The 21,411-nt window shown below is 38.2% G+C and overlaps 2 protein-coding genes across 3 annotated transcripts in view; both read left to right on the forward strand.

Moving 5' to 3' along the window:
• XRCC4 (X-ray repair cross complementing 4) overlaps nucleotides 1-17,190 on the forward strand; it is a 389,471-nt gene extending 372,281 nt beyond the window's left edge. The window contains exons 8-9 of the transcript XR_012330745.1: nucleotides 5,314-5,389; nucleotides 17,155-17,190. The gene's annotated coding sequence lies outside the window, so the exon portion shown is untranslated. The remainder of the gene's footprint in view (nucleotides 1-5,313; nucleotides 5,390-17,154) is intronic.
• Nucleotides 1-21,411, forward strand: part of VCAN (versican) — a 114,105-nt gene that overhangs the window by 6,312 nt on the left and 86,382 nt on the right. For both annotated transcript variants that reach the window (XM_033852984.2, XM_033852985.2), the window contains exons 2-5: nucleotides 5,314-5,389; nucleotides 17,155-17,532; nucleotides 20,677-20,851; nucleotides 20,936-21,063. In XM_033852984.2, coding sequence (XP_033708875.1) covers nucleotides 5,320-5,389; nucleotides 17,155-17,532; nucleotides 20,677-20,851; nucleotides 20,936-21,063 — 751 coding nt within the window. In that variant the 5' untranslated portion in view covers nucleotides 5,314-5,319. The remainder of the gene's footprint in view (nucleotides 1-5,313; nucleotides 5,390-17,154; nucleotides 17,533-20,676; nucleotides 20,852-20,935; nucleotides 21,064-21,411) is intronic.

The following is a 21,411-nucleotide window of genomic DNA, read 5'->3' on the forward strand; positions in this document are numbered from 1 at the left end:
GGCAGAAAGAGAAAAATAAATGTTTTAACATCATCTTAAAAATTGCTCCGTTTCATTCATAGTTAAAGAAATAGTAATTAAAACAACAATGATATTCTGCACCATTTTTTCATCAATCAGAGCCGTAAAGATAAAAATAGTTTAATGAAAGTTTGTGTTGGGTCAAGTTGTGGGGAAACTGGATCTCTCATATATGTGAATAGGTTCATCTTTTTTAGAAAGTGATTTGGTAATAGCTATCAAAATTTTTTTAACTCTATATACCTTTTGACCCAGCAATTCCTCTTCTAGATATTGTCATATAGACATTGGTATGAATGCCACCCAAAACAAATGGCCAAGGATGCCCTTTGCAGCATTATTTCATAGGAAAAATTTGGAAACACCTTAAAGACTCATCACAGGAACTGGTAAAATAAACGATGCTACATTTATCTAGGGGAAAACTATGCAGCTGTTAAAAATGACACAGACACACTGTATTAGCTGATTCAGAATATTCTCCGAGATAAACTGTGTTTTAAGTGAAGAAAGTAAGGTACCAAATAGCGTAAAATATGCACCCAATTATGTACAAAATGGGCATATTCATTCATTCAGCAAATATTTACTGGGTGTCCTGGGCATTGTGGATACAGCAGTGAACAAAACATCAAAGGCTACATCCCTGGAGCTTATATTATGGAGGGCAGAGAAAGGCAATTCCCAAATATACATATACAATGGGGAGATGTGCTATGATGTAAATAGAGCATGAGAATGGGAGTGGAGAGTGCAATGTGTTGTAGATCAAGGAGGAACAGGTTCACCAGGCAGAGAACAGGGCAGTGCTAAGGAGCAATGACATGAAAAAGCTTAGCCAAGTCCAGGTGCAGGAATCCAGTCACATGTTAGCGGTATATCCACATGGTGCCATTATTCCTGTGAAGCAAATTCATGACACTTCATGTTTAAACCATGATATCTCTCTCTGCATTACAGCATTTCCTCCTTTGAGAAAGCACTCCGTAGCAACATGATAGACAATGCTCTTTACATCTACTTTGTGGCTGAGGTATCCTGGACAATTGGTTGTCTAGGGTAACTAATTCAAAAACTAGAAGACAAACCACTGTGTCTGCATCCTTAAGTCACCCTTTGCTCAGTGGAGCTTCCCCAAGATCAAGGGAGAATGCTAAATATCTGTTTACTAGAACCTTGGCTCTCTCTTTCTCTGAGGCAGCCCATCACCGGCCTGACCGTTATCCCCTCTGCAGACATCTCTTATGGATAGGATTCCTGTTGACCTTGTCTCTTGTGTCTCCCAGGCAATTAAACAGCTTCAGTCAGCTGTGACTTGATTGTTCAATGACTTTTTCCTCTTCTCATTGACTTCACTGGAATAGAAGACTAAATATAGGCACTGGCTGTCATATCTCCCAGGTCTTTCTGTGCAGACAGACTCGTTATCACTAACAAACAATGCTTACAAGACCCACACACAGAAGAGCAGAAGAATAGAGATGGGGGTCGGAGTGGTGCTCAAAACAAAGAAGCTCCAGAAAGTTTCTCATTTAGTAAAATCAAAGAAGGCAAATGGTGTGTTTAACAACCATGACCATGAACACAGTCTTATAAAAACTAGAGAAACGGAATGACATCCCTGGACTCTAAGGAAGAGGCAATGGAAATATAGTTCTGAGGTCAGAACTTTGGGCATTTGAGGTATATGGAGTGGAAATGGATGAGAGGCCAAGCGGTGCCAGTGCTAAGCTTGAGTGCACGGAGCCAAGGCCAGAGGCTGCTGCCTGCTTAGTGCTGATGACTGGCCAGCTAGAATATGGACCTTGAGCTGCCAGGTCTGATTTTCCAAAAGAAGTCAGAGATCTGGGACTTAGTGTGAACTCTCCAATTTTTAAATGTTGGCAACTTATTTAAACATATTTTTGCAAATATATTTAAAACATGACTGATCTCTCCCTTGCACTTTTAATGCACTGGCTCCTTCCCTAGCCTTGTCTTAGGGACAGTCTTACTTGGGCAAGTGATGAGTATACTTGTTATATAGATGAAGAACTGTTTCCTCCCCTCCCTCAAAAAAAAGCCACTTTTATGAGGATGAAGTATGGCACAAAGAGTTAGACTTTTGAGTATCTGCCTTAGACAGGAGATCAGGATGCAGAAGACCCATTCCTGGTCAGGATTACATCTTCCCCTCTGGTTTTGTTATAAGAGCCAACACTCTAGATATTGACAAACATCAGATATTACTGAGTCACAGTAAATATTAAATGTATTTCAGGTGTTAATTGGCCCACTCACCCATGTTTAAAGAGATTGTTGACACTTCTCTTCAAAATGTATTTCTGAATAGGAAATAGGGGCATTGGTCACACATTTGGTCAACAAACCTACCTCAAGGGTCTACTCTGAAGCTGGCACTGTGGGTGAAATATTGTGGGAATTAGTAAGCTGAATGTGATACCGGCTCTGCCTTCCGGAAGCCTACTGTTCTACACAGGAGATAAAACATGTTTCTAAATAATGATTCAGAGCACATAGAAATAAGTTATAGGACAATTTACTGTGAGCATGAAGTTGTACACAGCTATAGTAGTAACCCAGGTTATAATTTTCAAATCTAAGAGCTTTAAATACTTTTCTTTTTACTACTAGTGATATGAAACGAGGAAGAGAACACTGGTAGAAAGCTTCAATTAGAAATTTTAATAATAAATATTGAGTACTGAATATGCTGTGTATCACTGAGCTATATTTTATATACATTCTTTTATCAATTCTCATTGTACTGCTTTTCATTATTAAATAGCTACTGGAAATGAGAGAGTTAGTAACTTACCCAAAATCACAGAGTATAAGCAGAAGATTTGGAACTTGAATTCAGGGCTATTTGACAATGGAAATAGACTTTTTATTATTATTATTTTTTAAAATTTTATTTTGGAAATAGACTTTTAACATTAAGCTTATAAAAGTTTCCTGAAAAAAAGAAAAACAATTAAGAAAATTTTTTCTTGAAGGACAATAGGAAATTATTGTTTGTAAGCACAATTACAGAAAAGTTTCTTATTTGGATTCAGTTAGTACTCATGGAATACACTGTCTTTAATAGCATTGTATGATACAATCTGAAATTTCATTTTGTTGAAAACTGTAGGGTATGTGAAATTGATATCTTAATTTTTCCCTGAAATATTGTTATAGTATTGAGATATGGGTATATACTTCCTGCTTGCTGTGGTATCTTATTAATAAAAAAGAAATGTAGAAACATAATTTCCCAGTTAGTGTGTAACAACATCTATTAGCATATCTCAGTAATTATATGATAAATAAACTTAATTATCAAGGTTACTTTAGGATTATCAACTGTATACTTTTCATTGTGAGTTGTCAAATGGCCTATTGATGGAAAATATAAGACATACAATGTATTAGGTAAAAAAAAATGGTCTTCAGGACATATCTAGAATTTTATAATTTTTTTAAGAAAGGTTCTAACACTGATTTCAATATATATATAATAAAGCAATCAGGTAGGGAAGAATATCAAGAGTAAAGGTATAGCTGTCATAAATTATGAAATTGAATTTGAGCCCAAATTGGACTTGGATTCATTCTTACAGCATTTACTTCTTTTTAATCTAGGTTTTCTAAATCATACACAATTTAGATATTCTCTAAGGCAGTTATGCAGGGCACCAACTCAAATATGTGTCAGTTAGGATGCCTTCAGTGACAAGCAACAAAAATCCTTGATTTTATTGGTTTAAATAATAAAGGAATTTATTATCTACTATAAAGAAAGTTCAAGGTTATGGTTGGCTGTAGGTCTAATGCCTGAGCACTTCAGCCCTGCCTCTCCTGATTCTTTCTCAGCTTCATCCCAGAGGGTATCTTATATACTCATGGGTGCAAGATAGATACAACAGTTTCACGAGGTATATCCTATTTTGATAATGTCCAGTGAAGAAAAGCAACCATCACTTCCTTTTTTCTCTTCTTAAAATGAATATACCTTTCCCAGGAGCAACCCCTTCACGCAAGATCCTCTCACATCTCATTGGCCAAAATTGCATCATATACTCACTCCAAAACCAGTCATTGGCAAAAGAAATGGGAACAATGTAATTGACATAGAATAATCAGGATCATCCCCTTGGGCTGGGGTTTGACCCAGGTTCCACTAAAGTATATGGCTGTGTGAAGGAGGGTAGATACTAGAATGGAATTAGAGTTTTGTTAGAAAAGAGAAGGAGGAATGGCTACAGGATAGCCAATCAACAATGGCTGCTATAGAACAGTCCTAAAGGTAACTGAGAAGGGAATAACTGTGGAGATCAAATAGCCCTCTGCAGTTCTTCTGAGCTTAGCTCTTTGATTTCTAGATGGTCCCCAACAATGGTAGTTATCCTCCTCATAATGATAGCTTCATAGATATTTGAGCTGGAAGGGACCATGCTGAGACCCAGATTTGTTAAATGTCTTCACACAATAAATTAATGGCAAAGCCAGGGCAGGGTTTCTTGACTCTCAGTACAGGGTGTTTTCTTTCATTCTTTACCCTTCAGACAGTTGGAACTGCTTTAAAACTCATGGCAAGCACTGGCCTTTTCTGTAATTAACAGCTTCTTATAATATATGTATTTTGTTTGTTCAGCCTCCTAGAAACTAAATTGAGTTTGTGCTTTAAAAAGCCTACTGGAAAAAAAAGAAAAAGAAAATTGGAAAAAATAAATAAATAAATAAATAAAAATAAAATAAAAAAAAAACAAACAAAAAAAGCCTACTGAGATCCTTGTTCTCTGTTCTGATACCGTGTGCATGAACCACCAACAGGTTTCCTCCTACCTCACATTTGATGTGAATCCCTTTCTTGCAACATCTCTCTCAATAGCTTCCCCATCTTCTCTTGCTCCATCTATGACCAACTTCCTGTTTCTAAATAGATTTTGTGGTCGCCCCTCCCTCCTTGTGCCAGCTCCTAGCCACTAGTTACTTAGGCTGTGGTCTATATTGTTCTTCCAACAGCCTACCCTGTTGTGGTTGCCCCACACATCCACATTGTTATATGTCCCCAGTTTGGGTTCTGGGATTATTTTGGTAACTACCACATTGGGTGAGAGTCAAACTAATAATTTAAAGTGTTGGGACAACTTCTCCTATTGCAAGTCTCCTCCTGTTTTTACAATCCAAGAGGAGCTGCTTCTTGTACTCTTATTACCTATAATGCACAAATAGAATGTGATGTATGGCCTCCCACAAACCTGAATGCTTATGATTTACTTTGTGTTTTTCTTCTTTTCTTTCTAGGACAAGATGTTGATAAATATAAAGAGCATCTTATGGATGTGCTCTACCTTAATAGCAACCCATGCACTACAGAAAGGTGAGTGTGGTAACAATTTTTTTAGGACTAATTGAAATAAAAATTGAAGTACTGGGGCGTGGAATGGGATTATGGAATCATTAAAATAAAGGATGGGGCTTCCCTGGTGGCGCAGTGGTTGAGAGTCCGCCTGCTGATGCAGGGGACACGGGTTCGTGCCCTGGTCCAGGAGGATCCCACATGCCGCGGAGCGGCTGGGCCCGTGAGCCATGGCCGTTGAGCCTGCGAGTCCGGAGCCTGTGCTCCGCAACGGGAGAGGCCACAACAGTGAGAGGCCTGCATACCGCAAAAAAAAAAAAAAAAAAAAAAAAAAAAGGATGAATTTTTGATCTATTCATTGCTGAACACTTTTAGCTAAAATATTATTAGGTTGAAAACAGTGGTTTAAAAGAAATCAATCATAACAAAATAATGAACCAGGTGCTAAAGAAGCAAGTGGGCTTTCAGTAACTTCCCAGATTACTTTCAGACTGTGCAAAAAGGCTCACATGTGGGGCTGGGCATATTTTTAACTTCTGCTTTCTTCAACACTGCTCAAAAATTTTCTATATTAAAAAAAGAAGACTATTAAACATTCAGGAGGACAGAGTTTGAAAAAAGTAAAGAAGATAGAGAGAGGGCTGATAGCCAAGTTTTTCCCCCACCTCCATTTCTTTTTTCCTTCCCTCCCCTCCCCTCCCCTCCCCTTCCCTTCCCTTCCCTTCCCTCCCCTTCCCATCCCTTCCCTTCCCTTTCTTCCCCTTCCCTTTCCTCCCCTTCCCTTCCCTTCCCTTCCCTTTCCTCCCCTTCCCTTCCCTTCTCTTCTCCCCACCCCCTTTCTAGTAACTGGATAAGTACACATCCACTGTTTTTGTTAGCTGTAAATTATATATCCATCTAATGAGTGTTCTGTGATTCCAAATTTGTGGACTCTGGTCTATGAAAAAAGATACTGTGCTGAGTTTCAGTGATCTGCTCCCATCAAGGGTCTCTCCAGACTCAGCTTCCACTTCTTTCTCATACTCACTCTATGCTTCTAGTCTCTGCAAGAATTTACAATTGCATTCATAGACCTTCTTATTCCCTTTTATTTACGTGCAGTTCCTTCTGCTTGACAGTCCCTTCTCTTGTTCTCTACAGTTCCACTTCAGTTCATTCTTAAGACTCAAAATTTAAGTATCATTCCGTCTATTCATCCATCCATCCTTCCACCTATCCACTCATTTATCCATCCGTTGACAGTATTGTTTGAATACATTCTATGTGCTACATGTTAGTCTGGGCCTCCAGGGATATATCAGTGGATGAGTCATACATTGTCTTGGATTTCATTAAACCTAATCTCCTTAGTTACATGAGGTAAGCGATAAACAAGTAAACAAACAATCCAAGTACTTCCGAATAGATGACTATAAAGCAGAATGACATCATAGGAAATGGCATAGGGTGGGGGGCAGGGGGGTGATAAAGCGTCTTTGAGAAAGTCATACTTAAACTGATGTGGGAATGATGAGGAAGAGCCAGCCAGCTAAGATTTGGCCCAAGTTAGGTAGTGTGTTTGAACAACAGAAAGTTCACTGTAGTTGGAGAGCAGTGATCAAGAAGAAAGTAGGAGATACAGACAGAGAGATAGTCAGAGGTCAGTTCATATAAATAGTAACAATATCTAATACTTAGAAAAGAGCTTCCTGTGAGCCAAGAACAGCTTAACATTAGCTTATTGAAACATTCGTTATCCATAGAGGAAACTGAGAATCTAAGAGACTTGCTCAAAGCCACACAACCAGTAAGTAGCAGAACTGGGAGATAAACCAAGGCTGTCCCAGGTGTGTGTGAGCTTTACCTCTGTTACGTTTCTTATCTATATAGGGCATTGTAGCTTTAGAAATGACTAGATTTTATTTCCAGGAAGCACTGAAGGAAGCGCTGAAGGGTTTCAGCAGGTGAAAGACATGAGTTGATGAATGTTTTCAAAGTTCCATGTTTGCTATTCTATGTAGATTTGATTGTAGGAGAGCAAGGGTGGCAGCAGGGAGATCATTTAGGAGGTTATTGTGGTCACCTGTGTGTGAAATGGGGCGTGGCAGAAGAGCTGGAGAGAAGTGAATTCTCATCTCTCCAACATGGAGATGGAGGATTCAGACCAACAAATGGATTGGATGTGGTGTGGTGAGGGCAAGAGAGGAATCAAGGACGAGCTGACTTTGGACATGGCTCTCATTCCCCTTTCCAGCCAATTTAAAAGCCCTTTCTCTATGTTCCCATTGTCCCCTGTGCTGTGACATCTGTTATAGCCCATACCACTCGCTATGATAAGTTATGCTTCGTTTTTCTTCCCAAGGGGAGTGTAGCTTCAAGAGAGCTGTTTTTTATTTTCTAGCAGAGTTCCTGACACACTGCTAGCACTTAATCAATTTATGTGTTGAGTGAATAAGTGAATGAATAAATACACAATGTGTGAATACCACAGTGAATGACCTGGATGGCCGTCAGAGTCTAGGCTCCACCAATCCAAGAGCCCAGGAGCTGTCCTTTTCAGCATTTTCAGGAAGTAAAGGTTGAAGGTCACAGAGAGGAAAGGACAACGGCATCCAGTGAAGAGGGAAGACAGAAAGGAGATAGAGAAAAAGAGTTGGTTTGGGTGGGAAATAATAGGAGGGAATTATAGAGAAAGTAGTGGGAGAACCTTGAGGAACAGGGCAACTCACCCTCCACTTAAAACAAAGAAAGAACTCATACAAACAGTAGGGAAACAAACAAACACTTATGGTATAGCTCCTTGATGGTATTTTAAAATAGTAATAATAGCTAACAGTATTGAGTGATTTCTACGTTACGCCTCGTTCTAAGTATTTTACTTTGTTATCCCTTTTTAATCTTAGCTCTCCGATGAGACACATGCTTTTATTTTCCCCATTTGGCAAATGAGGAAACTGCAATATACCAAAAGATTGAGAGACATAGCTAATGTAGAAGATTATACATCAATTTAGTGATTGAGCCTGTAGGTGAACCCAGGCAGTCTGGCTCCACAGTCCATGCTCTCAACCACTGTATTGTACTTTATCCCAAGCATCAAGTTCTTTGCAAATCTGTAATCACTGTTAAGAGATGTCATTAGTTTGGGGCTAATTTCAGAACAATTTTTACTTTTCATGTGAGGGGTAAAAATTGAACATGTAAGATCCATATGAAACAGACTTGCCAAGTTCATAGTGAATCACAGAGCAGTAACTAGTTGAGTCAACGCAAGTACTCTTATCTTAAGGTTTTCTCTGTTTATGTCTACGCACGCAAAAGGTCAATAACTAATGAACACTCTGTCTATTGGTTTCTGGATTTATTTTAATGCATGAAGAACTCTTTGCTTTAAAAATACCCTTTTATTGATTATCTAGCACTGACCCAGTTATTTGGAAATTCCTCTAATATTAATAAATGCAGCCATGCACAGTTATTAGTAAATGAATGAACAAGAGAGTGACATTAATACTTGAGAGGGTGATAAATTCCTCTATACTCACTCTGACAATTATTTGGCTAAGGTCTGTGTGTGTGTTTGTTCAAATTGTGTAGATAGAATTTGCATTATCCTTGCTCTGCAGAATTTATTGGCAGAGAATGAAACATAACTGATCATTCATTGTTCAGAGATTTCTCCCTTACTGTATTCATTTAGACCACAAACTATCTGGTGGGAATAGTGAATTTTTTTTAAAGCAAATTTTTTTGAATTTTATTTTATTTTATTTTTTATACAGCAGGTTCTTATTAGTCATCAATTTTATACACATCAGTGTATACATGTCAATCCCAATCTCCCAATTAATCACACCCCCACCCCCACCCACCACTGCTTTCACCCCTTAGTGTCCATATGTTTGTTCTCTACATCTGTGTCTCTATTTCTGCCCTGAAAACTGGTTCATCTGTACCATTTTTCTAGATTCCACATATATGCGTTAATATACGGTATTTGTTTTTCTCTTTCTGACTTACTTCACTCTGTATGACAGTCTCTAGATTCATCCATGTCTCTACAAATGACCCAGTTTCATTCCCTTTTATGGCTGAGTAATATTCCATTGCATATATGTACCACATTTTCTTTATCCATCCGTCCATTGATGGGCATTAAGGTTGCTTCCATGACCTGGCTATTGTAAATAGCGCAGCAATGAACATTGGAGTGCATGTGTCTTTTTGAATTATGGTTTTCTCTGGGTATATGCCCAGTAGTGGGATTGTTGGGTCATATAGTAATTCTATTTTTAATTTTTAAGGAACCTCCATACTGTTCTCCATAGTGGCTGTATCAATTTACATTCCCACCAACAGTGCAAGAGGGTTCTCTTTTCTCCACACCCTCTCCAGCATTTGTTGTTTGTAGATTTTCTGATGATGCCCATTCTAACTGGTGTGAAGTGATACCTCAGTGTAGTTTTGATTTGCATTTCTCTAATAATTAGTGATGTTGAGCAGCTTTTCATGTGTCTCTTGGCCATCTGTATGTCCTCTTTGGAGAAATGTCTATTTAGGTCTTCTGCCCATTTTTTGATTGCGTTTTTTGTCTTTTAAATATTGAGCTGCATGTGCTGTTTATATATTTTGGAGATTAATCCTTTGTCCGTTGATTCGTTGGCAAATATTTTCTCCCATTCTGAGGGTTGTCTTTTCGTCTTGTTTATAGTTTCCTTTGCTTTGCAAAAGCTTTGAAGTTTCATTAGGTCCCATCTGTTTATTTTTGTTTTTATTTCCATTACTCTAGGAGGGGGATCAAAAAAGATCTTGCTGAGATTTATGTCAAAGAGTGTTCTTCCTATGTTTTCCTCTAAGAGTTTTATAGTGTCTGGTCTTACATTTACATCTCTAATCCATTTTGAGTTTATTTTTGTGTATGGTGTTAGGGAGTGTTCTAATTTCATTCTTTTATATGTTGCTGACCAGTTTTCCCAGCACCACTTATTGAAGAGGCTGTCTTTTCTCCATTGTATATCCCTGCCTCCTTTGTCATAGATTAGTTGACCATAGGTGTGTGGGTTTATCTCTGGGCTTTATATCCTGCTCCATTGATCTATATTTCTGTTGTTGTGCCAGTACCATATTGTCTTGATTACTGTAGCTTTGTGGTATAGTCTGAGGTCAGGGAGTCTGAGTCCTCCAGCTCCGTTTTTTTCCATCAAGATTGCTTTGGCTATTTGGGGTCTTTTGTGTCTCCATACAAATTTTAAGATTTTCTGTTCTAGTTCTGTAAAAAATGCCATTGATAATTTAATAGGGATTGCATTGAATCTGTAGTTTGCTTTGGGTAGTATAGTCATTTTCACAATATTGATTCTTCCAATCCAAGAACGTGGAATATCTCTCCATCTGTTGGTATCATCTTTAATTTCTTTCAGCAGTGTCTTATAGTTTTCTGCATACAGGTCTTTTGTCTCCCTAGGTAGGTTTATTCCTAGGTATTTTATTCTTTTTGTTGCAATGGTAAATGGGAGTGTTTCCTTAATTTCTCTTTCAGATTTTTCATCATTCGTGTATAGGAATGCAAGAGATTTCTGTGCATTAATTTTATATCCTGCAACTTTACCAAATTCATTGATTAGCTCTAGTAGTTTTCTGGTGGCATCCTTAGGATTCTCTACATATAATATCATGTCATCTGCAAACAATGACAGTTTTACTTCTTCTTTTCCAATTTGTATTCCATTTATTTCTACTTCTTCTCTGATTGCCATGGCTAGGACTTCCAAAACTATGTTGAATAATGGTGGAGAGAGTGGACATCCTTGTCTTGTTCCTGATCTTAGAGGAAATGCTTTTAGTTTTTCACCATTGAGAATGATGTTTGCTGTGGGTTTGTTGTATATGGCCTTTATTATGTTGAGGTAGTTCCCTCTATGCCCACTTTCTGGAGAGTTTTTATCATAAATGGGTGTTAAATTTTGTCAAAAGCTTTTTCTGCATCTATTGAGATGATCATATGGTTTTTCTTCTTCAATTTGTTAATGTGGTGTATCACATTGATTGATTTGCATATATTGAAGAATCCTTGCATCCCTGGGATAAATCCCGCTTGATCATGGTGTATGATCCTTTTAATGTGTTGTTGGATTTCGTTTGCTAGTATTTTGTTGAGGATTTTTGCATCTATATTCATCAATGATATTGGTCTGTAATTTTCTTTTTTTGTGGTATCTTTGTCTGGTTTTGGTATCAGGGTGATGGTGGCCTCATAGAACGAGTTTGGGAGTGTTCCTTCCTCTGCAATTTTTTGGAAGAGTTTGAGAAGGATGGGTGTTAGCTTTTCTCTAAATGTTTGATAGAATTCACCTGTGGAGCCATCTGGTCCTGGACTTTTGTTTGTTGGAAGATTTTTAACCACAGTTTCAATTTCATTACTTGTGATTGGTCTGTTCATATTTTCTATTTCTTCCTGGTTCAGTCGTGGAAGGTTATACCTTTCTAAGAATTTGTCCATTTCTTCCAGGTTGTCCATTTTATTGGCATAGAGTTGCTTGTAGTAGTCTCTTAGGATGCTTTGAATTTCTGTGGTGTCTGTTGTAACTTCTCCTTTTTCATTTCTAATTTTATTGATTTGAGTCCTCTCGCTCTTTTTCTTGATGAGTCTGGGTAAAGGTTTATCAATTTTGTTTATCTTCTCAAAGAACCAGCTTTTAGTTTTATTGATCTTTGCTATTGTTTTCTTTGTTTCTATTTCATTTATTTCTGCTCTGATCTTTATGATTTCTTTCCTTCTGCTGACTTCAGGTTTTGTTTGTTCTTCTTTCTCTACTTCTTTTAGGTGTAAGGTTAGATTGTTTATTTGGGATTTTTCTTCTTTCTTGAGGTAGGCTTGTATAGCTATAAACTTCCCTCTTAGAACTGCTTTTGCTGCATCCCATAGGTTTTAGGTTGTCATGTTTTCATTGTCATTTGTCTCTAGGTATTTTCTGATTTCCTCTTTGATTTCTTAAGTGATCTCTTGGTTATTTAGTAATGTATTGTTTACCCTCCATGTGTTTGTGTTTTTTTATGGTTTTTTCCCTGTAATTCATTTCTCTTCTCATAGTGTTGTGGTCAGAAAAGATGCTTGATATGATTTCAATTTTCTTAAATTTCCTGAGGCTTGATTTGTGACCCAAGATGTGATCTATCCTGGAGAATGTTCCGTGTGCCCTTGAGAAGAAAGTGTAAACTGCTTTTTTTGGATGGAATGTCATATAAATATCAATTAAATCTATCTGGCCTATTGTGTCATTCAAAGCTTGTGTTTTCTGATTAATTTTCTGTTTGGATGATCTGTCCATTGGTGTAAGTGAGGTGTTAAAGTCCCCCACTATTATTGTGTTACTGTCAATTTCCTCTTTTAGAGCTCTTAGCAGTTGCCTTATGTATTGAGGTCCTCCTATGTTGTGTGCATGTATATTTATAATTGTTGTATCTTCTTCTTGGATTGATCCCTTGATCATTATGTAGTGTCCTTCCTTGTCTCTTGTAACGTTCTTTATTTTAAAGTCTATTTTATCGGATATGAGTATTGCTACTCCAGCTTTCTTTTGGTTTCCATTTGCATGGAATATCTTTTTCCATCCCCTCACTTTCAGTCTGTATGTGTCCCTAGGTCTGAAATGGGTCTCTTGTAGACAGCATATGTATGGGTCTTGTTTTTGTATCCATTCAGCAAGCCTGTGTCTTTTGGTTGGAGCATTTAATCCATTCACGTTTAAGGTAATTATCGATATGTATGTTCTTATTACCATTTTCTTAATTGTTTTGGGTTTGTTTTTGTAGGTTCTTTTCTTCTCTTGTGTTTCCCACTTAGAGAAGTTCCTTTAGCATTTGTTGTAGAGCTGGTTTGGTGGTGCTGAATTCTCTTAGCTTTTGCTTGTCTGTAAAGCTTTTGATTTCTCCATCGAATCTGAATGAGATCCTTGCCGGCTAGAGTAATCTTGGTTGTAGGTGCTTCCCTTTCATTACTCTAGGTATATCATGCCACTCCCTTCCTGCTTGTAGAGTTTCTGCTGAGAAATCAGCTGTTAACCTTATGGGAGTTCCCTTGCATGTTATTTGTCATTTTTCCTTGCTGCTTTCAATAATTTTTGCCAATTTGATTACTATGTGTCTTGGAGTGTTTCTCTTTGGGTTTATCCTGTATGGGACTGTCTGCACTTCCTGGACTTGGGTGGCTATTTCCTTTTCCATGTTAGGGAAGTTTTCGACTATAATCTCTTCAAATATTTTCTCGGGCCCTTTCTCTCTCTCTACTCCTTCTGGGACCCCTATAATGAGAATGTTGTTGTGTTTAATGTTGTCCCAGAGGTCTCTTAGGCTGTCTCCATTTCTTTTCATTTTTTTTTTCTTTAATCTGTTCCACAGCAGTGGATTCCACCATTCTGTCTTCCAGGTCACTTATCCATTCTTCTGCCTTAGTTATTCTACTATTGATTCCTTGTAGTGTATTTTTCATTTCAGTTGTGTTGTTCGCTCTCTGTTCATTTCTTCTTTAATTCTTCAGATCTTTTTTAAACATTTCTTGCATCTTCTCGATCTTTGCCTACATTCTTTTTCCGAGGTCCTGGATCATCTTCACTATCGTTATTCTGAATTCTTTTTCTGGAAGGTTGCCCATCTCCACTTCATTTAGTTGTTTTTCTTGGGTTTTATCTTTTTCCTTCATCCAGTACATAGCCCTCTGCCTTTTCATCTTGTCTGTCTTTCTGTGAATGTGGTTTTTGTTCCACAGGCTGCAGGATTGTAGTTCTTCTTGCTTCTGCTGTCTGCCCTCTGGTGGATGAAGCTATCTAAGAGGCTTGTGCAAGTTTCCTGATGGGAGGGACTGGTAGTGGGTAGAGCTGGCTGTTGCTTTGGTGGGCAGAGCTCAGTAAAACTTTAATCCACTCGTCTGCTGATGGGTAAGGCCTGGCTCCCTCCCTGTTGGTTGTTTGGCCTGAGGCGACCTAACACTGGATCCTACCCAGGCTCTTTGGTGGGGCTAATGGTGGACTCTGGGAGGGCTCACGCCAAGGAGTACTTCCCAGAACTTCTGCTGCCAGTGTCCTTGTCCCCACAGTGAGCCACAGCCACCCCCCTGCCTCTGCAGGAGATCATCCAACACTAGCAGGTACGTCTGTTTCAGACTCCTATGGGGTCACTGCTCCTTCCCCTGGGTCCCAGTGAGCACACTACTTTGTGTGTGCCCTCCAAGAGTGGAGTCTCTGTTTCCCCCAGTCCTGTCACAGTCCTGCAATCAAATCCCACTAGCCTTCAAAGTCTGATTCTCTAAGAATTCCTCCTCCCATTGCTGGATCCCCAGATTGGGAAGCCTGACGTGGGGCTCAGAACCTTCACTCCAGTGGGTGGACTTCTGTGGTATAAGTGTTCTCCAGTTTGTGAGTCACCCACCCAGCAGTTATGGGATTTGATTTTATCGTGATTGCTCTCCTCCTACCATCTCATTGTGTCTTCTCCTTTGTCTTTGGAGTGGGGTATATTTTTTGGTGAGTTCCAGTATCTTCCCATCGATAATTGTTCAGCAGTTAGTTGTGATTCTGGTGTTCTTGTAAGAGGGAGTGAGAGCATGTCCTTCTACTCCGCCATCTTGAACCAATCTCTCCAGGAATAGTGAATTTTTGTTAGCATTCACTTTTATTTCTTGCATTATCAGAGTTTCAGACAAGTTCTTGCAGGTAGCAGGGTTTTTTTGTTTTGTTTTGTTTTTTAGCATGCATAGTCAGTAAACATTATCTTCTGAACTACTAAATTTCTCTCTTAAAATATTTAGATTTGGTAAACTTAGTTCTTGTTACCCCCCAGTGCCTTACGACCCAAGGTTTCATACACAAAAGACTTGGCCACACAGCTTCTTGTTCATCCTGTTGTTAAGACTGGATTCTACATGAATATTTATTTACATCCAACTGAAGCTTTTAATTTTCTTGTATCTGTAAACACCCAGAACAATAAATAACCCCTGGGAAATTGCCTGTTGGTATAAGTTTGTTCTAATATATTTTTTCATTACAGCACAGTTATTGAGTAATGCTCTAAGTGTCAGAAACCTCCCAATCAGATAGATAGAGGTGAATCTCATATCTGCCCCTATACCTCTAAAATTGTGAAAAGAACTGTAATTTAGTAATAAATATTAAGGAATTGAAAGTCATTTATCTTAAACTCATTTTAAAGGAAATCATAAAGGGTCTTATAATTTGTTGTTGTTGTTGTTGTTGTTGTTGTTTTACCGGTACGCGGGCCTCTCACTGTTGTGGCCTCTCCCATTGCGGAGCACAGGCTCTGGACGCGCAGGCTCAGCAGCCATGGCTCACGGGCCCAGCTGCTCTGTGGCATGTGGGATCTTCCCGGACCGGGGCACGAACCCGTGTCCCCTGCATCAGCAGGTGGACTCTCAACCACCGTGCCACCTGGGAAGCCCAAGGGTCTTATAATTTATATCATAATTGATGCTGATGGTAAAGATGTTTATTCTCCATTTAAAAAGCAATCTTTTATTTGTGAAGTTAATGATCTATAATTCTTCAGGAAGGAAGATGGGATTTCCTAGAACATATGATGAATATAAATTAGGAGATTTTTAGTTCATAAAAATTTCACCCCTTCCCTTCTCAGGACCCCTTTTCTTGGCAAAAAAGTACAAAATATCTTTTTGTTGTCTTCATCTCCCTAATGGGATCTAATCTTTTTGAAGTTAAGTTTCATTCCTTAGCATCTGTATCATTTCTAATGCATGTCCATTTTGAGATGTGTGTTACTAATGCCTTTAAGCACTAATACACCAAGTGTTAGATACATATCATTTTGTTGATTAACATTATTTCACTCCACCTAGAGGCTACTATTACTATTCATCATATTTGCATGAACTGGGAGTTCCTTGTGCACTAATGATAATTTCTATTCTTATTACCAACACATTGTCTACCCAACTAGTAGAGACTGGAAGATGGGGGAAAAAGGGAGAGGAGAGGTATAGATTTCTATAAGCATGAAAGAATGTGGGTTTTTTGCATGTAATGGTATTAAATTGTGGTCAATGTGTTTTTTCTCATTAAAAGTTTAAGGGCTTAAACAGAAAGGCATTCTGTAGATGAATACTTTAGAAGGTTAGGTGAACAGATGCTAACTCCCCCTCCCCACCCCCACCCGCCCCCAGGATATAATCTAGAGGTAATGTTTCACTGCAAAGTGATTGCAGCTGGATTTCTCATTACAATGAAAGTCTTTGGTTCAAACACTGAACCAAAGAGCATTCTTCAAGTGCTGGGCTTCCCCCTGGTCCAGTCTACTGAAGTATGTTTTAAAATTTTCACTTCCCCTTTGAGTTGTTTTCATTTCCTCTAAGGTAATGTGGCAGTTATCTTAATCATTTTTCTTCTTCTGACCTGTAGACTTAAATTTGTTTTTTAACTATTCTTCCTAACATTGGTCCAGTCTTTTAAACCTGCATTGCTTAAGTCTAGTCTTCTCTTGCCCTTGATTGCTTGTCTTCCTACACTTGCCTTATTTTATCACTTATTTTGTTCATGTTAAACACTAAGTTACAAATACTTTAAAATGAATGCCATATTTTTAGCTCATAAAAAAATAAGCATTATTAATCCCTGTCTTTGTTATAAAACATTACTGAAGTTGTGTACTATTCTCTGTATATAAAATCATTCTAATTATTTCACATATTGAGGATATAAGCAACCCCCTGTAATGGTTCTTATCCATTCACATATTTAATAGACTCAGTTTGTTAATTTAGTATTTTCTCTTTCCTCTAGTCAAAGTGGAAAAAAGCCCACCTGTTAAGGGCTCCCTCTCTGGAAAAGTCAACCTACCTTGTCATTTTTCAACCATGCCTACCTTACCACCCACTTACAACACCACCAGCGAATTTCTCCGAATCAAATGGTCTAAGATTGAATTGGACAAGAATGGAAAAGATTTAAAGGAGACTACTGTTCTCGTGGCCCAAAATGGGAATATCAAGATTGGTCAGGGCTACAAAGGGAGAGTGTCGGTGCCTACACATCCCGAGGACGTGGGCGATGCCTCACTCACCATGGTCAAACTGCTGGCCAGTGATGCAGGCCTCTACCGCTGCGACGTCATGTATGGGATTGAAGACACACAGGACACAGTGTCTTTGACTGTGGAGGGTAAGGCTTTGGGAATCTAGAAGAAGGTAGTATAACACGATACCTGGTTCAGAAATGTGGTGAAACAATATTCAAAAGTAGCCATTGCTCAGGGGTTGGACAAGGGGAAAAACATTAATCAACACAACAGTCTATGTCTTTCACCAAAAATGAACTGTTATTTGCTCAGGAATCAAGGAAGGTGACTTTATACTAGGTATAATGAATACTTCAAGACATGGTTTATAGCTCAAGAATCATTACTTCATTATTGAGACCTATCAGTGGTTATTTTTTAATACTGTAAAGGCTGTTCTACATTTTGTTTTAATTTTAACATATGTGTATATGTGCATATACATGCATACATATACACACATATAGATATATACATACACACACACAGGAAAAAACCCCTTTCCTTCTTTTTCTCACTCTCCTAGCATGATTATTAAAATCTTTGAATTTGCTTTTAAGAAATATAAATTATATCTTAACTTACATTGAAGAAATAAGGCACCTAATAAGTACCATGGTATATATCACAGTGCTTTGAAAAAGCTAGGACTCAATAAACATTTGAATTGGATCAAAACAAGAACTCAGTGAATTTTTTTTAAGGTCAATGCACTGGTTGTTGTCCACTGTCTTGCAATGAGACATTTTAGTTTTAGCCCACGTTGAGCGGTGGTTTGTATGTCATTTGAATTTAAGTTAGGAGACAAAGCAAAGAAAAATTGCTTTAATTGGGTACACACATAATGCCATAGCTCTTGGAAGAAAAATATTTTGGCAAGTTATTAAGCAAAATTCTAATACCCAGACATGATGGAACAGATTTTTCTTCCAACCCTCTACTTCCCTATAAAATATTTACCTTTCAGAAATATATACAAAGGGTTTTATTAAAACTCTTTCTTGTGTAGCCAAAAGGAAATATTTTGAATTTCAGATGTGACAGATTAATTTTCTGAACATCCTTTTCCATTCAGATTCTATTGCTCCCTTCTATAAATCTATTTTTATGTTTTCCAGGCATCCACTAAACACCCTGGGCTCTTTGCTCTTTTAACCTTTTTATCATTTACTTTGGTTTGTCTAGTATTGTTTTTTCTACTGATCTCTCTCTTCCTCTTTTTGTATAATGTAACATACACTATATATATATATATGGTGTTAGATATACATTGCATATAAATTTATATATACATGTATGTTTTTAAAATCCCACAAGAAGTTTACAACTTCTTACAATTTTCATCATTAAAGAATTGGCAGTGGATTTGCCCCTTGCCCCCTTTGAAACAATGAAAATCCTCCACTTAATCTCCTTAGCCCCATGAGGTCTTCAAATTATCCCAGCAATTGCAGATACTTCTACAGCCTGGTATTCCCAAGGAGGCCCCTTTGTGCCCTCTTACTGCCAATCTTCAGGGCACATGGAAGATTTTTAATTACCAAGAAGGCTATTTGAAGCTTTGATCAACATAAGACTAATTTAAAACCATTCAAAGTCTGGCTTAAGCCTTAGAGATCATTATAAACTATCTTTCATACTTACTAGATAACACCATATATATTTCCTGGTACTTTTAGAGTCATTCTACAAAGCTACAGATTTTATGAAACGCATTTGATCAGTTTTTTCTTTGCAATATCAGAAATGGGAAAATGAATGTTAGTTGTCAATGCATCTACTTGGTGCCTCTGCAGATCTTTCTGTATTGACACTGATCAGAGGTGCTTATTTATGACATGGCTAGTCTGTTCCCTGCAGATACTTTATTGGCACATACCTATTTTGGAAGAGAGAGACAATCTAAGGATAGGCATGTGGGAGACAGTCTTATAGCTAGAAGTCAGGCTGTAAGAGAGAGAGAGAAAGAGAGAGAGAGAGAGAGAGAGAGAGAGAGAGAGAGAGAGAGAGAGAGACTTGTTGTCAACTCCAGGAAATTACTAGGAATAAAAGGAGAGTGGAAGATATCTTGGAAACCAAAATTAATTCCGCCTAACAAAACAGTGGTCTTAAATGATATGACTCAATAAAATCTCATCCGTAAGACCCAATTACCCCAATTTCTATTTTCCAGTGACTTCCTAGGCACATTTGCTTGACTCACTTTGCTCTTTTATGAAAATGAGTCATCATATTTACTCCAGTTATAAATGGAGGTGCTCTTGCTAAAGTAGGAGAAGAGGACCAAAGCTCCACCCCCTCAGCTGCTCTTTCTTCAGGCCTTTGACAATTCTTTGAGCCCTGAAACACAGTTCAAGAACCACAAGTTTATGTAACTCCTAAAATACAATGAAGTGGAATTTGAGGCACATATCAGGATGCCTGGCTTCTGCCCATGGGAGTCTGGAGAATTTTATTTCAGGCCTCCTTTGGGATAAAAATCATACATCTTACCTGTCAAAGTGGAGACCCTAAATTATGAATATGATAAACTTTTATCACAGCAGTCTATCCAACATTTTAAAATTCTTTATCTAATTTGACCTTCCTATCAATCAAATAACCTAAGCAATATTAGTTATACTTTATGAAGGGGAAAATTAAGACTTATATATGATTAAGGAGCAAATTAGGGATTGGAACAGGCCTTCTCACTCATACCTACTCCAGCATCTTTTCCATTTTAGTATATTGTCTCTGGAAGTAAATATTACAATGTTTCATGTTTGTAGGAAGTGGTACTGGTGAAGGCTCCATGTGCTTCTATTGAGTTGGCCCTGAGTAAAAACATGAAGTAGGAGAAGTTGATCTTGTGGCCCCCTTAACTCTTTGTATCTCTTGCAGCACCTACTCCATTTAATTGTCCAAGGTTCCCATAATAGCCTGAATACTACCTGCAATTAGGACAACTAGTCACCATTTGGGATTTAGTGGCTTAAATCTTTTTTTTTAGATTGTTTACATGGGAACAGAAAATTCTTGAAACTCTCTAATGGAGCAGAATAGGACACCTAAGTGAGCAACATTTCTGGGGCTCCTCAGATCACCATAATTTTGTATAATGCTACATAAAATAAAGTAAACATAAAGAAGTATCATGATGTTATTACCGAGTTAGCAAGTAATTTGACAAATTACTCCAATGAGAAACTGCACAGTATGGTGGGAGACTTGAACTTGCCCATAATTGTTTGCTGCTATCTTTGCAGGGGTTGTGTTTCACTACAGGGCAGCGACCAGCAGGTACACTCTGAATTTTGAGATGGCACGGAAGGCTTGTTTGGATGTTGGGGCTGTCATAGCAACCCCAGAGCAGCTATATGCCGCCTATGAAGATGGATTTGAGCAATGTGACGCAGGCTGGCTGTCTGATCAGAGTGTTAGGTGAGCGGTCTGGGGGCCACCAGGTTTAATTCATCTATTTGGAGCGAGAATAAAGTGCTACCTACTAGTCCTTTATTTCCCCAGGTATCCCATCCGGACTCCCCGAGAAGGCTGTTATGGAGATAAGATGGGGAAGGAAGGAGTCAGGACCTATGGGCTCCGTGCTACTCATGAAACTTATGATGTGTATTGTTATGTGGACCATCTGGACGGTAAGATGTTCAAATTTCTATAGCTTCATTTGACCTAAGAAAATTGAGGAAAGACTGGGAGCACGTGGGGATAGAGCAAGTCTTCATGCTTGTTTGGATTCCAAACAGCAACATTTAGTTTAAATAACCGTATGATTCTGTGGTGAAATAAGCTTAAATTAAAGTGGAAAGAGAACGAGGGCTGTGTAAATGGTTATGTAGGTTTGAAATGTCTTTAGTTAATGGCAGGTTTGCTTTCAGTCATGCTGCCATTGGACTGTTTCCAATACACTTTTAGAGCATTAAGAATAGAAACCTGTAAGGGTGGTACCTATTCTTGTAAGAACTTCAGGTAAAATCCTGTGATGA

The sequence above is a fragment of the Tursiops truncatus genome, chromosome 3, assembly GCF_011762595.2.
Source record: "Tursiops truncatus isolate mTurTru1 chromosome 3, mTurTru1.mat.Y, whole genome shotgun sequence".
In the NCBI taxonomy this organism is placed as follows: domain Eukaryota; kingdom Metazoa; phylum Chordata; class Mammalia; order Artiodactyla; family Delphinidae; genus Tursiops; species Tursiops truncatus.